Source organism: Nicotiana tabacum, chromosome 6 (assembly GCF_000715075.1).
Source record: "Nicotiana tabacum cultivar K326 chromosome 6, ASM71507v2, whole genome shotgun sequence".
NCBI lineage: Eukaryota > Viridiplantae > Streptophyta > Magnoliopsida > Solanales > Solanaceae > Nicotiana > Nicotiana tabacum.
In genome coordinates this window covers 210,529,083-210,547,357 of record NC_134085.1, presented here as the reverse complement: position 1 = coordinate 210,547,357, position 18,275 = coordinate 210,529,083, and the positions used below count along the sequence as shown (strand labels likewise).

The 18,275-nt window shown below is 34.1% G+C and overlaps 2 protein-coding genes and 1 long non-coding RNA gene across 6 annotated transcripts; all 3 read right to left on the bottom strand.

Moving 5' to 3' along the window:
* Positions 1–84: 84 nt before the first annotated feature.
* LOC107814554 (uncharacterized protein At2g39795, mitochondrial-like) lies at positions 85–2,917 on the bottom strand. Its single transcript, XM_016639990.2, has 3 exons — positions 2,661–2,917; positions 933–1,261; positions 85–543 (listed from the first exon to the last, which is right to left on the bottom strand). Exons 1-3 carry the CDS (start codon positions 2,853–2,855, stop codon positions 381–383), a joined length of 687 nt encoding a protein of 228 aa, XP_016495476.1. The 5' UTR covers positions 2,856–2,917; the 3' UTR covers positions 85–380.
* Positions 2,918–6,381: 3,464 nt separating this feature from the next.
* LOC142182343 (uncharacterized) lies at positions 6,382–10,340 on the bottom strand. Its single transcript, XR_012711166.1, has 3 exons — positions 10,074–10,340; positions 9,578–9,671; positions 6,382–9,466 (listed from the first exon to the last, which is right to left on the bottom strand). It is a non-coding gene; the product is annotated as an uncharacterized LOC142182343 (long non-coding RNA).
* A 497-nt stretch (positions 10,341–10,837) lies between these two features.
* Positions 10,838–16,979, bottom strand: LOC107814555 (uncharacterized). Of its 4 annotated transcripts, none has more exons than XM_016639993.2 (5): positions 15,030–16,958; positions 14,800–14,892; positions 13,825–13,874; positions 13,697–13,749; positions 10,838–11,555 (listed from the first exon to the last, which is right to left on the bottom strand). In XM_016639993.2, exons 2-5 carry the CDS (start codon positions 14,829–14,831, stop codon positions 11,199–11,201), a joined length of 492 nt encoding a protein of 163 aa, XP_016495479.1. In that variant the 5' UTR covers positions 14,832–14,892; positions 15,030–16,958; the 3' UTR covers positions 10,838–11,198. The 4 variants fall into 4 exon arrangements, with proteins under 4 accessions (XP_016495479.1, XP_016495477.1, XP_016495478.1 ...); XM_016639991.2 differs by lacking the exon at positions 14,800–14,892 and having other exon boundaries at positions 15,030–15,389; positions 16,746–16,948; XM_016639992.2 differs by lacking the exon at positions 14,800–14,892 and having other exon boundaries at positions 15,030–15,229; positions 16,746–16,948.
* Between the last annotated feature and the right edge of the window lie 1,296 nt (positions 16,980–18,275).

Here is an 18,275-nt window from a genome sequence, read left to right as displayed (position 1 = left end):
GAGAGGTCAAGTAAAAGGAGAAACCTATAACCCCAAACACATTGGCTTCATGGCAAAGCCCCTACCTACACTTTGCTAACCATGTAGAGAAAACCTTGTAAATTGAAGAATGTGGTCTTAATTTTCAAATTCATACAATACATCACCTAATTAGTAATGTTATTTCCTTTCTTGTTAGTAAATGCTGATTTTGGTTGATGTAGAACGAAACCTTGAAGACAAACAAATCAGCATGGCCTGACTTCCAATTGAGCTAAAACAAAAGTGTCTCTTTCTCATTCCAATTATAGTATCTCTCAAGTTATGACACCCAGAGCATGCTCCATAATGTAAAGTAACTCAACAACGCAACATTGGCAGGAGAAATGCAACCCCTCTCCCTATTTCTTCTCCATGAATGATTTGGCTTTTTCCATCCAGCGGATAAATTCAAGTTTATCTTTGTTCGCCATGTATTGATGTAAGAATACACAAAATTCATCATTTATTCCCCTTGTCTCTAGGAAATCATAAAGAGAATCCTGCAGTTCATCATCCAATTCCCTGCAAATCACAAGTTAAAAAAAGAAAACCAATCAAACTATCAGGCAAACTGCAATTGCTAGCAATTGGAGTACATCAGTAGCACAGGAAAAGGAAAAAGAAAGAGAAATATAGATGAACAATTAGGAGTAAGATCACCAAAACAAAACCGATCAAAACTAAATAATGACTGCTCACAAACTCTCAAATTTAATTATTCATTATTAAACAATGCAAGAATGATTCAAAAATGGCAGTAAAAGAGTTGAGGAAATTTCAAAATGTTCAGTTTCACACATTTCCGACTCCTGAAGTTCTTACCAACCACATAAGCAGGTTCAACAGAAAACTCAAATAAGAATTTTTGGCAAGCCAGATGGAGATTAGGTAATTAAATCTTAGATACATACTTAAAAGGAGGGCCTGCATAAGGCTGATCCACTCTGCCATTTTGCCCACGCACGTAAACTTTACGAATCTCAATGTTGTTCGGCCATGCAGAGCAAACGAACTCCAGCACATCATTGCCTTCTCCTTTGAAAACGTTCACAATCATGGTTATGTGAAGTTGCACATCATCAGCAACAGATGCATCATTACCTTTTTTAACAGGAACAGATGCATCAAACATGGTTACTTCAACTTTAATTTCTTCATTCTCTCCAAATTTCTTGTTTAATTTAATCCATTGCTCTCCAGGTCTTTCATCAATGATAAATGAATTAAATTCTGCAATAGGCTGCAGTTCGGTAATTGCAAAAGATTAGCACTAGAGACATTGCTGAATCACGCTATTCAATATCTGACCAAATAAGTAAACAACTAGTCAAAATAATTAAATAATACAATCCATAAGTTACCTTATGCAACACGAATAAGTATACCACGAGTTGCATCCATACAACAGAGCATAAATAAATAAACAAAATTATTAGATAGCTATTGTTAAAGACAATCGTGGAGCCAGAAATTTCAATGGAAATCCAAAAAAAATTAGAATGCAACACCAGGGAATTTGACACAATACTACAAGTTTCCCTTATGTCATGGAGATTCAACAATTAATATATGTATAAAAAGTTTTGTTACTCCATTTGCACAGTATAGTTTCCCGACGAAAGGGATTCAATTGAATCCCCTCAATTAAACTTAGCTCCGCCCTTGGTTAAAGCTAGTCCACATCTCATGTATCAGCCAAGAGTACACATCTCTATAGCACTGCAAACTCCTGTTCTAGCATTTTCAGGGTTTAATTACCACAAAGTATATTCAGTAACATATGTAGATTGTAATAGAAATCTGGGTGCAGTAACATTCAGATCTGATCATGTAAAGCACTAACTGTGTTATATTACAGGAAATTGTGCTAAATGAACACATGTATGTCTCATCTATTAGGTGACCCAATATTTAAAAGTCTTGGATACTTCAGATCATATGATGATTTAGCTAACAAGCAATATCTAAGATCTTCTTGTCCTTGTGATTTTTTCAAAAGTAAACAAAAGTTTCTCGTTTTGGTTCGAGAATCGGCTTATCCTATCTATGGTGTGGAACAGATCAGTGCTTTTAACATGGAATCCTCAACATCTTTGACCACCCGGGGGGGGGGGGGGTGACAATGGTTCTTTGACAAGGTTCATCTTTTTCATGGTACGAAGGTATCATATGAAACTCCTATGTCTATTCAACTCAGCTAAACCTAATAAATTGATAAAGGTTCAATTGCCTGCTCAAGGGGACTACCTGAAATAAACAAAATAAACTATTACGCTAGACCACCATCATATATTACCTTAGTTTGCAGCCACCACTTTAACAAATAAGCAAATAATCTCGTATTTTGTTTACTAGCTTTTCTTCCTGAGCCTAATGTATGTATAGCTCGAGATTGAGGCGTAGTAGTAGTAGCAGCAGCACTGGCAATTTCTCAATTGGCAATCCATTTATTCACCAAATTTTGTACACTACCTCAGCAGTTCAGAAGAGTGAAAAAATCAATTAGAATTGGAAAATATTTTAGCACTTCCCTGCCCAGCAATAATTCTCTTGTTTCGAATCCAACTTTAGTGCAACCAATTCCCACATATTCCGACAAGGAAGGGACCAAAACTAACAAGGAATGAGAAAGAGGGTACCTGAGAGGGAGGAGAACGCTCAAGCTCGTAGCGAATCTCATAGCGAAGGAGTCTCAGAATGTTCCCTTCAAATGCTTCCTTGCGCATCTCCGATATGTAACTTCTACTCAAATTAAAGATGACTGGCCGGGGTTGCTGCTGAAGCAAAAGCCTTTTGGCCATTCCTCCTAAGGGTCTGACTATTCGCCGAGCCATTGCCGATGGAATGAATAGGCTAGTTCCCAAAGGAAAGCCAAGGGCTTAAGGAGGGTTTATAACAGTTTTCAACCATTCCTCATTTTTATGTGGGAGAAATTAAAAAATAGCCATATTTACAAGTGGTCTTTAAAAAATAATCACATTTTCAAAAGTCATCGAAATTTAGTCACTTTTCATGTAAAGATAAATCTGAACGAAAACATTGTTCAGAATTCGGAAAATACTTCAGTATAATATACTGGAGTTACAGCAAAGTATACTGGAACTCCAGCATATTATACTAGAGTTTGAAGTTCCAGCAAAGTATACTGGAACTCCAGTATATTATACTGGAGTCCAGCAAGTATAGTTGTCCAGTATAATATACTGGAGTTTGGAGCACCGGTGCTCCAGTCTCCAGTATAATATATACTGAAGTTTGGAGCACCGGTGCTCCAGTCTCCAGTATATTATACTGGAACCAGCAAAGTATACCAATCCAATATAATATGCTGGAAGTTCATGCACATGTGCACCGAACTCCAGTATACTATGCTGGACCGGTCTCTGTTGCAGCAAAATAGTGGCTATTTTTCAATGACTTGGCAAACACTGGCTATTTTTGAATGACCAGTCCGAAAACTGGCTATATCGTGCTATTTTTACATTAATTCTCAACTATGTACTAGTTGGGATTTTATACTTGCATACATGATTAGATGGATGATGGATAAGAAGAATTAACCTAAATAGCCACCCACCCAACAATTGAAATTAAAAATAGTCGGTGAATGTATAATATATGTATAATCCATATATAATGTGTGCAATCGTGTATAATCAATGTATAATTTATATATAAACCGACTAAGAAAAGTAAACAGTGAATTCAGTCAGACTCGAGGTACTTAAGGTAGTCCTTATTAAAGAAAGAAAGAGACACTTGGGTAGTGCTGTAAAAGAAAGGACGCCGTAGATTAACTGAAAGAATTGTAACAGTAAATACTCATTTTTTCAGGTATCTCATATCTGTAATATATTTAAACGACGCCTGGTTCGAATTTGGACGAATAGCAGAAAAATGGCTTAAGTGCCTTCTATTATAGAAACTAGTAAGGTGTAGCCCGTGCAAAAGCACGGGCCCAACATGAATAGAGTATTCTTACGGCTCTTACATTCTAGGAATTTTTACATTTTTATGTCATATAGAAAACTATATTACCTTCAATGTTTAAGGTTTGATATAATTACATTTAGTATACCTAATTACCAATTTTATACCATAAGGTGTTTTAACTGTACATTAATTGTACCTTATATCACTCCTAAATTAATGGTACCGTATATTCTTCCATATCTCCACACCCCCCCCCACGTTTCTCTCTCCCAACCCCACACCCTCACCCACGCACCACACACTTACATTTCAAACCATTATTCTCTCTGCTAAAACCAGAAAAATAATTGAAACTCTCTACCATTAACGTCCAAAATCAAGTTTTTTCTTCTACAACCAGTCAAAATTGAAGTCAAATCTTCAAAGTTCATACACAACAATAACTTTTGATGGTTATGATTTCGGTTCCTTCAGTAATATAAGAGGGAAGGAAAAGAGAGCAGCAATTCCACCATTGACAACCATTAAAAAGCTTTAAAGTTTTGAATTCAAATTTGGGTTTTCAAAAATCATTATTTATTTGGATTGGTTGTTGTTGGAAATAATTGAGAATATGGTTTGGAGTTTATATCTCAATTTTGAGGGGTTTTGGAGAAGATTAGACTTGGTTTTGGCTGAATTTCAGATTGAAACTCGAAGAAGAAGAAGACATGACATACATTATATTGCAGCAATTGTAGATAAATTGTAAAAAATTTGTAGACTGTTGTTTCTTTATTATTGAGCTTTTGTGTTTTTGTGTTAAAAGTTTTGATGAGAGCTTGTTATTCCACTTCGTCTGTTTTGGAGCTAACTTGTGCAGAGGAGAAGAGGTTTTTTAAGTTATATATATTGCTATACCTTTAAATTCAAGAAAGTATGGTTGTATTGTATTTAAAAAGACGTGAATTTGTGAGGAAGGAGTCAAATAAGGCTCGCAATGGCTTGTTTTCTACATTTAATCTAAAACAAAACTACATATCATTTGAAAAATTAATATGAAAATACAGAATTTCAATGTTTCTACAAATTATCTACAAAATATCTACAAACTGTTCATAACAGAATTTATCTTTATTTTCATGCATGTTCGTCTGGAACACTAAAGTTACTTGGTATGCCAACATCTCCCGTTATAGAGGAATACAACTTATCTACAATTTTCTACAACTTTCACACATTATTTTCACCCTGTGAAATACAACTACAATAACATAAAACTTACATACAAATTTATACAATATGTCTTTTGTATATTTTGTATCTGATTTATACATACTAAAAATAATTTTCATACAACTAATTATATATTATACAACTTATCTACAAATTATCTACAATTTTTGTACATTATTTCTACTAAGTTATATACAACTACAATATAATACCACTTAAATATAATTTTTATACAATGTCGTTCAACTTTCATACAATAGTTAAATGAATAAAAGAAAAATAAATAAACAACAGAATACAATTTTTCTATAATTTTTCTGCAATTTCTGCAATATAATGTATGTCATATCTTCTTCTTCTTCGAGTTTCAATCTAAAATTCAGCCAAAACCAAGTCTAATTTTCACCAAAACCCCTCAAAATTGAGATATAAACTCCAAACCATATTCCCAATTATTTGCAATAACACCCATCCAAACAAATAATAATTTTTGAAAACCCAAATTTGAATTCAAAGCTTCAAAGTTTTTTAATGGCTGTCAATGGTGGAATTGCTGCTCTTTTTTCCTTTGCTTTGTATTACTGAAATTTGGATATAATTGCGTTTGATGTAGAAGATTTAGTCGTTTTTGATTTGTGAATTGTAGAAGAATAATCAATTCGTTTTTAAATTGTAGAAGAATAATTGCGTTTGATGTAGAGACGCTAAATTTGAAACGAAACTGACAAAGAAGATTAATGTGCGTGATTTGCGTTTGGAAGATCTGGAAGAATATTTAATCCCTCAATTTTAGCGCGCCTAAATAAAGAAGCCTACAACTACAATGATTCTTTATTTAATGCATAGTCTATATTTTGTAGAAATACTATTAGCATGAAGGGTAATATGCAAACTGTGAACATATTTGGTAATATAGTTTCCTATATGGTATAGGAACGAAAATTTCCCTACATTCTATTACCTTCTAAAATAACTTCAACAATATGAAATCTAGCAAAGTCACTGTATATCAAGAACAAAGGCAAATATGTTTTAAAAAAACAGTCACATCAATTCAAAAATTTTATTTTAGACCTCTCACCATGACTTCTTCCACGCTCTTAAGCGGTAAACAATATAGGACCTAATGTTTACAAGCAAGGGAATATATACCAAAAGAAAAGAACTAAAAATCACACAATACAGTAGAAGTTAGGTAATCGGACAATCACAAAATCATTAAGTTGATTAAAAGAGAAACAACAACAAACGCCAATGACTTAAAAATTCCTTATTTCACCATGCTAAACACTAAATAAATCTTACACTATGGGCGTAAAAGTATGAATGACTTAAAAAATTCTCATTCACCATGCTAAACATTAAATCTTACATTAGTGGCATATGCATCTTTCTAATATTAAAGGTAAAGAAGAGAATGCTTGTAGATTTCGGACAATTATTTACGCTTTTTCCTCTCTGCTGAAAAAGTTTTGAAGTTTCAACTACTTCACTTGGAAGACTGAAGCTTTACAATAAAAACAATAGATACTCTTCATAGCTTCTAATGTTAAAATAATATCTTCTCTCCTCTTCGAAACATCCTCTTCTACACAAGATAGCAAAACTTTGACAGCAGTTGTGGACTTCCATACATTCAATAAGGTCTGCTGAAAATACTAGCTTATCAACGCTCATCCGATACTATAGATAAAACATATATTAGCTCTATATATTTCAGAGTTTTATATATCAATAATGTCCACTTCCACTAGATGCTAAAGGCAAAAACTTCATCGGCACTTTACAATGTGGACTCTTGATGAATGTACAATGACAAGGTATAGAAGAATAGAAAATGGGAAAACTTCCACTATTATTTTCCTTCAAAATGCCATGTGCCTCACCGAAATGATTGATATATACTGAACAAAAGGAGAAACAACTCAAAGAAACTACAAAAGAGTTATTTAATAAGAGGATATCTCAACTACAATATCAACTAAGAATGGTAACTCTACAATCATATGTTTACTTTTAAGTTCCACACTCTCACTGACAAAGGCCAAATGGGAGAACAAAAAATAGGGCTTCTGCTAAACTTAACATTCACAAATTATCTGCTTTGTGCAAATAGACACAAGATATCGATGGTTTTAGTTCAATTTATAGTTGTCTTGAAGACAAAGGCTAATAATTTAATATATTTAGTCTCAAAGTACTCCTCACAGGTTTCCCAACTATTGCCGCACCTGAAGTTAGGATAGATTCACTTAGGAGTAAAAAAATTAAAAGCTATATATGAACTTGAATACAATTAATAGGTACGAAAGCAAGATTTATCTAAAAAAAATTAATATTCGTTGAACTTAACTTAGTGCAAACAGAATTAGCAATTGTTAAACTAACCCAATTTTACATATTGTCGTCCCTCTTGTACACCAAGAAATTTCAAGCCCGCTAAAATTAGCTAGAAAGAGAGAGATCTCTAAAATATATGACTGGTCATTTCCTTGCTGTCAAATGGTGTATTCGTTAGCCTATTTGATTTGATTAAGATGCATCTTTATGGGGATCAAGGAAGTGTCTTTATTTTCACATTCTTGATTAAGATTAGGGGGAGTGACATGTTACCCTATTGGAATCAGGGGCAGTTACAATTTGAGTTTTTTCCCCTTATTCTTCATTTAAAGACAGTCTCAGCGGCCTTCAATTTACTGCAAAATAAAAAACCATGTAGTAGGACAGAGTTAGCAGAAAGTTAATAGAGTTGAAGGATTTTACAACTTATCAGGATGATTCTTTCAATTTTAGATTCTTTAGTCATTTGTGCACGTTGTCCAGTTGAGACATATAAACAAGCATTTTAACAAACACTTGATGCTCACTGTTTGGGGACCTAGATCCTGTCAAAACTATCAAAAATATGTCTGTTTCGTACTATAGATGAGTGCGGTACCAATGTGGTGCATTCCTTCATAGGTGGAGAAAAGTTAAAACTAATCTAGATTTTATACGAATCTAGTGGCAATTAAGACTTAAGAGTAGTAATCCAGATGAAACCATATTTCCATTCACATTATCCATACTTACCAAGTAAATTTGTTAGCTCTCCCTTTGTTTTGAAGCATATCAGAAGAAGTGAGAATAGAAATGAATTGCCTCACAAATAGAGACACACACGAATATTTATAGTTTGATACTGTATTTAATTGCACACTGTTGGATTTTGCTCAGCACGTACTAATCTAGATATTTCTGAACAATGAAAGAGAACCTACCACAAAATTGAGGCATGTCGCACATCACCTATTCCCATGGCAACATACATATAGTCCAATATGCAACTAATGTAGTACATAGAAGTTAAAAACATTCTTATAATACCAAAAGATAAAAGAGCACATTACAAACAGAAGTCCTATCTGAACTTCATTGCACACTTTCACTAATTGTTCAAAATCAAAACTCTAATACTCAACCAAATTATTTCTGTCCGATTTCAGATCAGATTTAGACATGCATGGTCAAATAGAGATAGGACTCGATTCACATGGAAATGATTGAGAAAAATTCCAAGACAATAAACTTTGATTTCTAATATAAATAATACCATGAGGAGAAAATCCTAAAATTGTTCACGAATAAACACAAAGAGACACCAAATTAGCACTATCGTGTAGGAACTATTATCCCTTAGGTCCGTTTTCATAATTGCAGCATACCCATATTACATTCTAATAGCAAGAGAGATGTAAAATTGAACTCTTCCTCCTATAGAAGGTCAAGTAGACACTCATTAGTGTAAAAAATTAAGAGGAAGGATTGTAAGAAATGATGTAATGTTTCAACCACACATAGAACATACATCTCAATGTAATAAAAATTTGACTAACTTACACCATATATTGCATTGACTCCATAAACACTTGCAGTCCTAAAGTCTCCATGACAGAAGTAAAAACAGTGATGTCTTATGTATCACTAACCAAAGCAAAGCAGGAAAATCAGTACCTAAAGGAAAAGAATGAACAATTTATACAATATTTGCACATTCGTGCATATATGCGTTATTTGTGTAGGAATATGATAGTAAAACTAAAAGCACAAAATAAAAAGCATTTGAGCACATTGGTTATCACAAGATATTAGAAGATAAGTATGTGTATGAACTTTGTCCCAACCATGAAAGATGAGAGAATATGCAAAAATTATGCAACATTGGAAAAAGATCAGCTGGCATACTTTAGGGATTACTCATCATAAGTAGAACTGGATTTCTTTTACAGCAATATTCAGCAACAGTAAGAATTCGATCCTGAAAATCCGTAAATGGAGAATGACAAATCTGCTGCAAGTTGTTCTCTGGAAACAAAAAAGGAAAAGAGTATAGTTTTAAGCCTAGTTACTACATTTCAAGTATACTTACTTGGCTCTAAGGATTCACAAGGCGAATTTCCTCCACAAGAACAACCCAAAAATTACTATCAGTGTGACATCCAATTCTGCTAGACAATGACATCCTTGAAAATGAGGAACAAATATTAAAAAGACATTGACAGGATTAAACAACAAAAGAACCCCCAAACGAAGGGGACTACTAACAAATGACCATCAAACTCCCATGAGTAACAAAGGGTAGCAATAAAGAAAGAACAAAAAAGAAACCTCAAGAGAGCGACAAATACAGTAGAATCATGAAAGCAACGACGAAAAAAATGCAAATACAACTCAAGAAGCGCAAGGCGAAACAGATTACTGGTAAGAAAGAAGAAGGGAAAAGCAGTAGAACAAAAAAACTTCTCCCATTCTATTCAAGTAAAACAAAGAAGGAGAAAGATATGTTATCTAATTACCAGTCATCACCAAAGTAATCACATAAAAATTCTTAAAATTTACCCTGAATTGAGAAGTTCATCCCTTACCTAGAAAGATGAGGCACCACCAAATGATCACTTCAGTAGTTACCCGAGGAAAACTACCACTCTTGGAACTTCTATTGAACCCTTTGATGCCAAACCTGGCTTTTCTGTTCTTTCCTGGAGTACGATACCTATGGGAAACTCGATTATAAAAGACGATACACATGCACCCCCACAATCTACCTTTTTAACTCCGACAAACTGACAATAGAGAGAAGCAACTCAGCAAAACATATAGATCTGACACTGAAAGACAAACGGAGAAAGATATGCGCTTACCTCTTAATCTGAGCCGCCACATATCACTATGAAGCAGGTTCTTTGGAGCCTTTACCTGTTTTCTCTTGCACTCCAGAAAACCCTATGTGCCTTTCAGTTATTTGGTCAAATTGAATTCGTAAAACCCAATTTCAAATCTTACATTAAAATCTCAAATTGTCATTAAAATAAAAAAAGTTACTTACATGCAACAGCCAAAATACATATAGAGAAAGAACCGTGGACTGGAGCTCGAAGTTTTCCAAGAGCCAAAAGGAAAAAAGAACAGCAAAAAAAATAAAAAAATAGGGAAAATCCAGAGAAGAAGAAGAAGGAAAGCAGGAACATCAAGAGCAAAATTAGAAATGCTTAAAAATGACAGCAAAAGGATGTAGGAACAATGGAAATGAAAGAAAGGTGTCCCCACCAAAATTTAAAGACCAACTACGTGTCAGGAAATTGAAGAGAATGAAAGGGCTGAATCGAAGAGTAAAATACAGAAATGCCCATGACAAATATTTGTAATTTTCATTTTACCAGTGTTCGTCCTGGTGTTCGTCTCATCTAACTGTTATTTCTAAATAGTAGTAATTATACATTCCCGTGTACCCAGATTCTTAAAAAAACAATGATATTGTCAAATGTCTGATGCTCCAAAACTAAGCTTTTCTGCTAATGAAAACCTCCATTAAAATGGCAGCAATAATCCTTAGCAAATGTTACATCTTCCAAATGTCTTCTAATTCACATTGATTTGAGAAAAATGAAGCAACAGCACTTTAAAGCAGTGGCTTTTCCCTGTTCTGCAAAGCTATGCACTTCGAACTCTTCAAAAAGCTTGACTATGCGAAATAATATATGCTAAGGAATTCATTTCTTCGCGTCAGGGGAGGAACCTTCATTTTTTATTTGCTTTTGATCAGGCAAAGATGTTCTTGGTTGAGTTTTTCCATCACTAGAGGGAGTTGTCTTTTCCTTAGCATCAGGAGTTCCTGGCTCGGTTGTTCCAGGTCCTTTCTTGACAGCATTGCTGACTGATCTTTCGGCAACATCACTTGATTGTTTCTTGGAATCGACCACAATTTCTTTTATGGTCTCCTCCAGCTTATCTAGTCTTGCTTTCACCTCAGAAAGCTGTGGATCAGTCGCTTGTTTTTCCTCCTCAGCCATCAATTCCAGCTCTTTTGCTTTTGCTTCTTCTTCAGCTTTCTTTTTCAATTCGGCTTCCTGATAGTTTTTTGAACAAGATAGACAACTAAGAACTAATACTAGCAAAAAGCAATTGAAGTATGCGTAAGCAAAGAAGCTTGATCTTTCAAGTGAGGCACATAGGTAATGTTATCAGAAGAGTGCTCCTACCTTTTCCGATTAACGAATTTAATTTCAAAAAAAAAAAGATGTACACCTAGAGGAAAAAATTAAGATGACACAGTCATTATAACATGTTTTTTAGATAGCATAATAGACAGAATTTCACTAGACAAAAGAAAGTATATTCAGTAGCTTCATAAAATATGATACTTTGGAGAGAGTCAAGAAAATTTGAAAAGACTGCCTTTTAGTTTAATTATCTATTCTTTAGACAATTTATTAATTACTTTATTCAAATGGTAAAATTTTAGATGAGATCCATAGTTGATGTAATAATCCCATACAGAACACAAATGTTTCCTAAAACAATCCATTTCACATCTCAAAGTAAATCTTCAACTTCCAAAAAACCTAGCAGCACAGTATAACTTACCACAGCAAGAACTATGCTGAAACGAGTATATATCTAGAGATGTGGATGCAACTTCCCCAATTCCTGGGAAGTTAAAACTGATTTAACTTGCAAAGGAACACCATTTAAACCTTCTTCTGCATTTCTGCATTACACAGTCCTAGGTAGTAAGGAGAATTTATGCTCTTCACCATCTTATGAGACTACCGCCTTTTCTTTCACCTCTTTCGGAAGATCTCTGTCCCTTTCTTTTAGCTTTCACAAATTGATGACAGCAATCCCAACAACAAAAAACCCCGTATAATCCCACAAGTGGAGTTTGGGGAAGGTAGTGCCTACGCAGACCTACCCCTACCTTGAAGGTAGAGAGGCTGTTTCTGATGACAGCAGTCCCAACGCTACTATAAAATTGCAAGAAACAGTCTTATGTTTATACTAAAAGGCACTACTTTTCCATTATTTTCTTTTTAATCAAAGGACTTCATCAGATTTACAACCAATAATGGTGTATGTAGTATTCTCGTTCTTCTACCATTCTTGCCCAACTTTCAATGCAAAATACTATTTTCTCTTCATATTAAAAGTATTAGGGGAAATAGAATCTCTTCAGACTGCCCAAATCCCGTTCTATGTGACAAAACATTCTTTTATTCCTCCAATTCCAAATGTCCAAAATTTACACAATGGTGTATTTCCCATAAAGTACTCATTTCCCTTCCGACTATATTAATCTTCCAACTCACTATCTCATCTGCCATTCTCAGTAGCAACAAAAAAATATTTATCCATATCCAGGGCAACAACAACTACTACACTAAAACTACTCCAACACCTCAATGCCAGGCAAGTCAGGATCCACTATATGAATCCTCACTGTCCGTCGCCCCATTTAAGCGTATCTCAGTCCAAGATTATATAAAAATAATTTAAAATAAAAATAAGAAAACAGTTTGGTTTTTGAATTAGTATTGAGAGATTCTGGTTTTGTTTTTTCAGAAAAAATGTAAGTGCTTGAGCTGTTTAGTTTGCTTTGGAAAAATTGGTTCAGACCCTTTTACTTCTTCTGGGACAAATATCAATGAACTCCTAAAAATATTTAAAGAAGTTCTGTAACTAGATTAAAATCGACTAAATATCTCTTTTCCTACTAAATGTATTTTAAAATTAAATAAATTCTTAAAGGAAAAGCAATCTCATGCCATCAAGGAAAAAAACAAAAAAGGGGGCATAAGTATAACTTTGGATAGCATAAAAGTGAGTAAAGAACACATTTTACACTACAGGCATTGCCAATGCTCACAGTTTTGGATCTGAAAGCACTGTTCACGTTGTTTGCCATTTTGGTGTTATATTTCAAATTATCCGGGAGAAGAATTTGCATCGGTCTCTTATTCAGTTACATGTTAAAAAGTGATTAAATGCATTTCATCTAAAAACTCACTCTTCCAAACATGCCTCATCAGCCATTTAGAGAAGTTTGCAGTCTCTTATACCCGTGGGCACAAGTATCCCATGAAGAATCTTAAAAGATATCCCACAATCACATAGTGTAAACAAAAAGTGACCTTGATAAATGGAGATCTACCACTAGCAAGTATCATTCTAGATGGAAAAAAATAAAGAAGTAAAAGAAGGATAAGTTTACCGCTTCCATTCTTCTCATTTCATAGCGAGAATACTGAGCCACCAAATATACAGCTGTACAGGAAATGGCATTTCAGACAGTACTTCAAACATCAAATTAAAATCTGATAAACATGAGAATAGAGGTACCAAGTGAAGGCAAGCAGGCAAAAAAGAATTGTACCAGATGAAAATCAACCCTGATCATGAAAGAAGAGGGAAAAAATGTCAAACAACAAAATAAGGAGGGTATTTTGTTAAAAGTGCGCTTGTAATTCAATATAACAACCCGACAGGAGGTAGAGAACATATAAGAACAATAAGTAGAGATATTTACATCCAGAGTTCAACAGATTCCATGACAAACTTCATGTTGATGCAACTGAAAGGTTGAAGAATAGAAGGCATGTTCTAATTTCAAGCGCATAAGAAAAGTGAAATGAGTTATGCATGTGACCAGATTGTGTAACCGGACATAAAATAGCAGGAATGTGGTATTCAAAGTTCTTGTATCTCAAGTGATAATACCTGAACAAAATATGTTATGCGCTACAAACTAGCAACTGCGGAAACAAAAAATACATTTAAATTTTAAGATATAGCTGGTAAAACGGGAAACATCTATTAGCTGTCAAGGAGATTAAAACCGCAGCATACTAATTGCTCTATGGAAAATGCATGTCCAAATTTGGTAGAAAATCTGCAGGTAGATTAGCAGTGCTTGGACTGAACAAAAATAATATATGAGTATTCAGAACCACATTTATATAAAAAAAAAACTAGCAACAACTTAAGAGCCTGCCATCTTTATATTTTAGCTTATACAACAACAACAAGTCCCAGTCCCAAACAAGTTGGGTTCGGCTGTTTTAATCCTCAGTGACCATGTTACTTCATATATTTTAGCTTATGCAAAGCAGAAATGTGCAGAAATTACTTAGAGTCAAAATGAATCACTCACTAGTGAAAATCAGTGGCAGCATATCACAACCCTCCAACCATGCAATCTTACTTTACAACATACCTCATATCTAGGCAATTCAAAAAACATTACTACTTCCGATAAGACATGTTAAATTCAGCATTCAGAATCTCAAAGCTAGTGTCCAATGAGCATTTACATACCACTTGACACTTGTAGCATGCTTCCAGATCATACTGTTTTAACTAATTTTCCAACATAGTTCACATTGAAATCTATACAACTTTCATTTTGACCTGATGAATTATGCCACAGCATAAATGAAAGCATAAGCTTGGTTAAAACGCATTCGAGTGGAATGAAGAGAACTGAAGCAAACTGCTTGATAAAATGCCAATGAGAAATGCAACAGCAAAATCAATAAGCAAAGTACCCGAATTTCGTCTTCTTGGGCGGGTCCGTAAAAAGCATCTTGGCAGCAGTCATAAAGTCCAGGTTCTCCAACTGTTTATAGGCATCGTGACGACTTAAAGAAACAGAGTTGTTAACTTCCTCGGCACTATTACTACTGACCTTGCTGTTGTTATTGTTGCCGAGGGTGATTTGCTTGTCGTTGCCACAAAGTGTTCTTTTCTGGAGGAGCGTAGATCGCCGTGAAAGACGGACCAAAATGCTTCTACCTCTAAACATTACACTCATCCTTCCCCCAACATTTCGCCGTTCAAAGAGAAGCCAGAAGCAGGCGGCGTTACAGAGGAAAGGAGTGATGTTCTTTTGAAACTTGAACCGGAAACTAAACCGGACAGCTAATTACTTATATGGACATAAATAAAACATACGAAGATACCTACTTAACATGACAGAAATAAATTGGACTCATACAAGTGTTGTAGTTGGGATGCTAACTTGAGTCTAAGAAATTCTGTTAACCCGGGAGAAAGTGTAAGGCATTCCCGAGTTCCGTGGTTTTAGCACGACCGCTTAACAATTTACACTTGGCTTATTTTATCCGGATTATTACATTCTTAGAGCCTTTTATGCATTACAACTTTTAACCATGTATTTTAAGTAGTCATGAAGTTTATTTTGAACAAGTCAAGATGTCGTGCACTTGTTGCTTTGCACGTATTGCAAATCATGCCACGCGAACGTACCAATAATTTACAACACATTCATTATTATTTATTTGAAGTTAAGGATCAAGGCACGCGAGTGCGCACTTGAATTTGGGATAAAGTATCACAGTTATGTCACGAAAATCGTACTCATAACTTGATGATTTATTATTATACGCGCCTAACAACATGCTAGCGATGTTTATGATTATTCTTTCTAAGTTCGAGATTATTGTAAGGCTAAAAGTTTATGGACATTGGGCTGTGGGAAGTCAAAAATATTTTAGCTATTTGGAGTATTAACAAGCTATTCACATTTGGAGATGTTTACAACATACCATTCATATTATCAAAACTAACTAGTACACCAATCTAACGATTATATCTAGTATTCTACTCTATCCAAACCTCGAAGATTAACATAAACTTATCAAAACTCACTAGGAAAATCCTCTTTCATTCTGAAGAAAAATTCCATACGATTCAACTATTCATGTTCATTAAATAATCCCAATGAATCCAATCAAACAAAGCAAAATATTTATCTCCTATTATTCTTTCCTCTTTTGCCACATGCACAACCTCAAATTTCAATTTGAAGAATACTTCAAACTCTCAAACGCTGAGCAATAATCTAACTCATAATAGCCACAAAATCGTCTACTAGGCAGATCCTCTGTAACCATGTTTGAATTCATAACTTGTACTAATAAAGGCATTACATTTTGATAAAGTGGACAAGGTAAAAAATCTAAAATAAAGAATGAATTTGAACATAATAATGACGTAACTCAAATGAGCAAAAACTCAAACACCTTGTAGGCGGCAAAGACTTGGATTGAATTACTCTACAATACATGGCCTAAATAAAGCTAAGTTGAACAGCCAGATCTCATAACATTTACTAAGACAGAATATTGAACCTCAACAATTTTAAGCATGAATCATAACGTCACCACACCATCAAAACTTAACAAAAAATCATACAAACATGCAAGTTCCTTAAATAAAAACAAAAGGGGTTAGATATGGACCTTTAACTTTTAAGATGACACTTTTCAATTTAACAAGAGTCTCAAGAAAGCTTCACATTTGGATAAGTATCAATCAAAACCGGGACAAATTCGAAAAGGAGCTAACGAAACGCACATCGAACTCAATCGAAGCTTGTGAGTTTCATCGTATTTGGGGGCTGGTTTAGAGCTGGGTTTTAATGAAAAAACCTGCTGGAATTTAGGTTTGGTTTTGCGGTGTTTTTTGGGAAAAAACAGCTGGCCAATTATGATTAGTTCTTTCTTTTTGTATTTTTCTTTTTAAAAATAGACAAAATAAATACTACTCCTAAATTAAAAAGAGCAAGACAAAACACTAATTACTCAATATGTAATTATTATTAAATCCTCTCACTTGAAACTAAACTAGACTAGATGATTTTTTTTTAAAATTTACTTCTTTTGTAATCGAAAAATAAAACTAATATCTAGAAGTAGGACTGTTTTGAGGTTTTTCAATTTATCAAATAAAATCTACGAAGAAATAAAATAAAAGCTAAAATATAAAGATTAAACCTAAAAAGAATATTTAATGTTAAAATAGTGTAAAAACTTAGGTTCAGTCGAAAATTAGGTGCTCACAAATATTATCATAACCAACCTATATTTCTTATCATTAAATACTAAAGAGTAGTACAAACTTGATTTTGTGGCTCTATACAAACTTATTTACGGTACTAAAAGCGGTTCTTTGATAATCTAACACAACAGCCCCTAATGCTTGCTATTGATTTAGTTTACAAATATAGATAAAGATTGTATGCTGCTAACCTAAAGGATAATACACTACTAGAAAACAGTCATTTTTCGTCCAAGTCTTACCGAGTGAAATCAGTCGGGAAAAAAAGCCTACGGAAATCGGTCGGAAATTTATATTTGGTAGCAAAAGTCAACAAAAAATTTTTTGATAATGGAATTAATGATCCCGCAACAAAAAAATAAAAATTCCGACCGATTTCGGTCAGAAATTGATACATATTTGACCCACACATGGTCAAACTTGTATATAATGCACAAAAATAATTTTTTATTAAACTTTTTCCAAATTTCCGACTAAACGTTCGGAAAGTTTAAAATTAATATTTCCCGTCCAAGACAAAAATGTAATATAGCTTATAATTAAATATTTACGACCGAGTTCGGTCGAAAACACGATTTTAAAATAATTAAAATTAAAATTAATAATATTTTTGTGTGTGTGTGTGTAAATAATAAATATCTTTTAAATAAATAATAGTTAATACTTATTTGATATATATATATACATACACACACTATATTATATGTACATTTTTTTTGGTGATTTCCCACTCGGTGTCCGGCACCCGTATTGGAGCCCGACCATATCCGGATTCGCGCCGCATAGCACCCCATTCGGGGGGAAGCGCTCCCTTCCAAAGATTTTTCCATACCCAGGACTCGAACTCGAGACCTCTGGTTAAGGAAGAGCAGTCTCATCTATTGCACCACATCCTTTGGTGATATACATTTTCCAAAAATATTTATTTAAGT

Coding starts and splice junctions, on each gene's coding strand:
- LOC107814554 (XM_016639990.2), bottom strand. CDS start 2,855: ATGGCTCGGCGAATAGTCAGACCCTTAGGAGGAATGGCCAAAAGGCTT. Junction 1,262..2,660: donor AGCGTTCTCCTCCCTCTCAG/GTACCCTCTTTC, acceptor ACCGAACTGCAG/CCTATTGCAGAATTTAATTC. Junction 544..932: donor TATGCAGGCCCTCCTTTTAA/GTATGTATCTAA, acceptor TGTGATTTGCAG/GGAATTGGATGATGAACTGC.
- LOC107814555 (XM_075256615.1), bottom strand. CDS start 15,295: ATGAGTGTAATGTTTAGAGGTAGAAGCATTTTGGTCCGTCTTTCACGG. Junction 13,875..15,029: donor CCCAAGAAGACGAAATTCGG/GTACTTTGCTTA, acceptor TTTCATGATCAG/GGTTGATTTTCATCTGGTAC. Junction 13,750..13,824: donor TGCCTGCTTGCCTTCACTTG/GTACCTCTATTC, acceptor TTTCCTGTACAG/CTGTATATTTGGTGGCTCAG.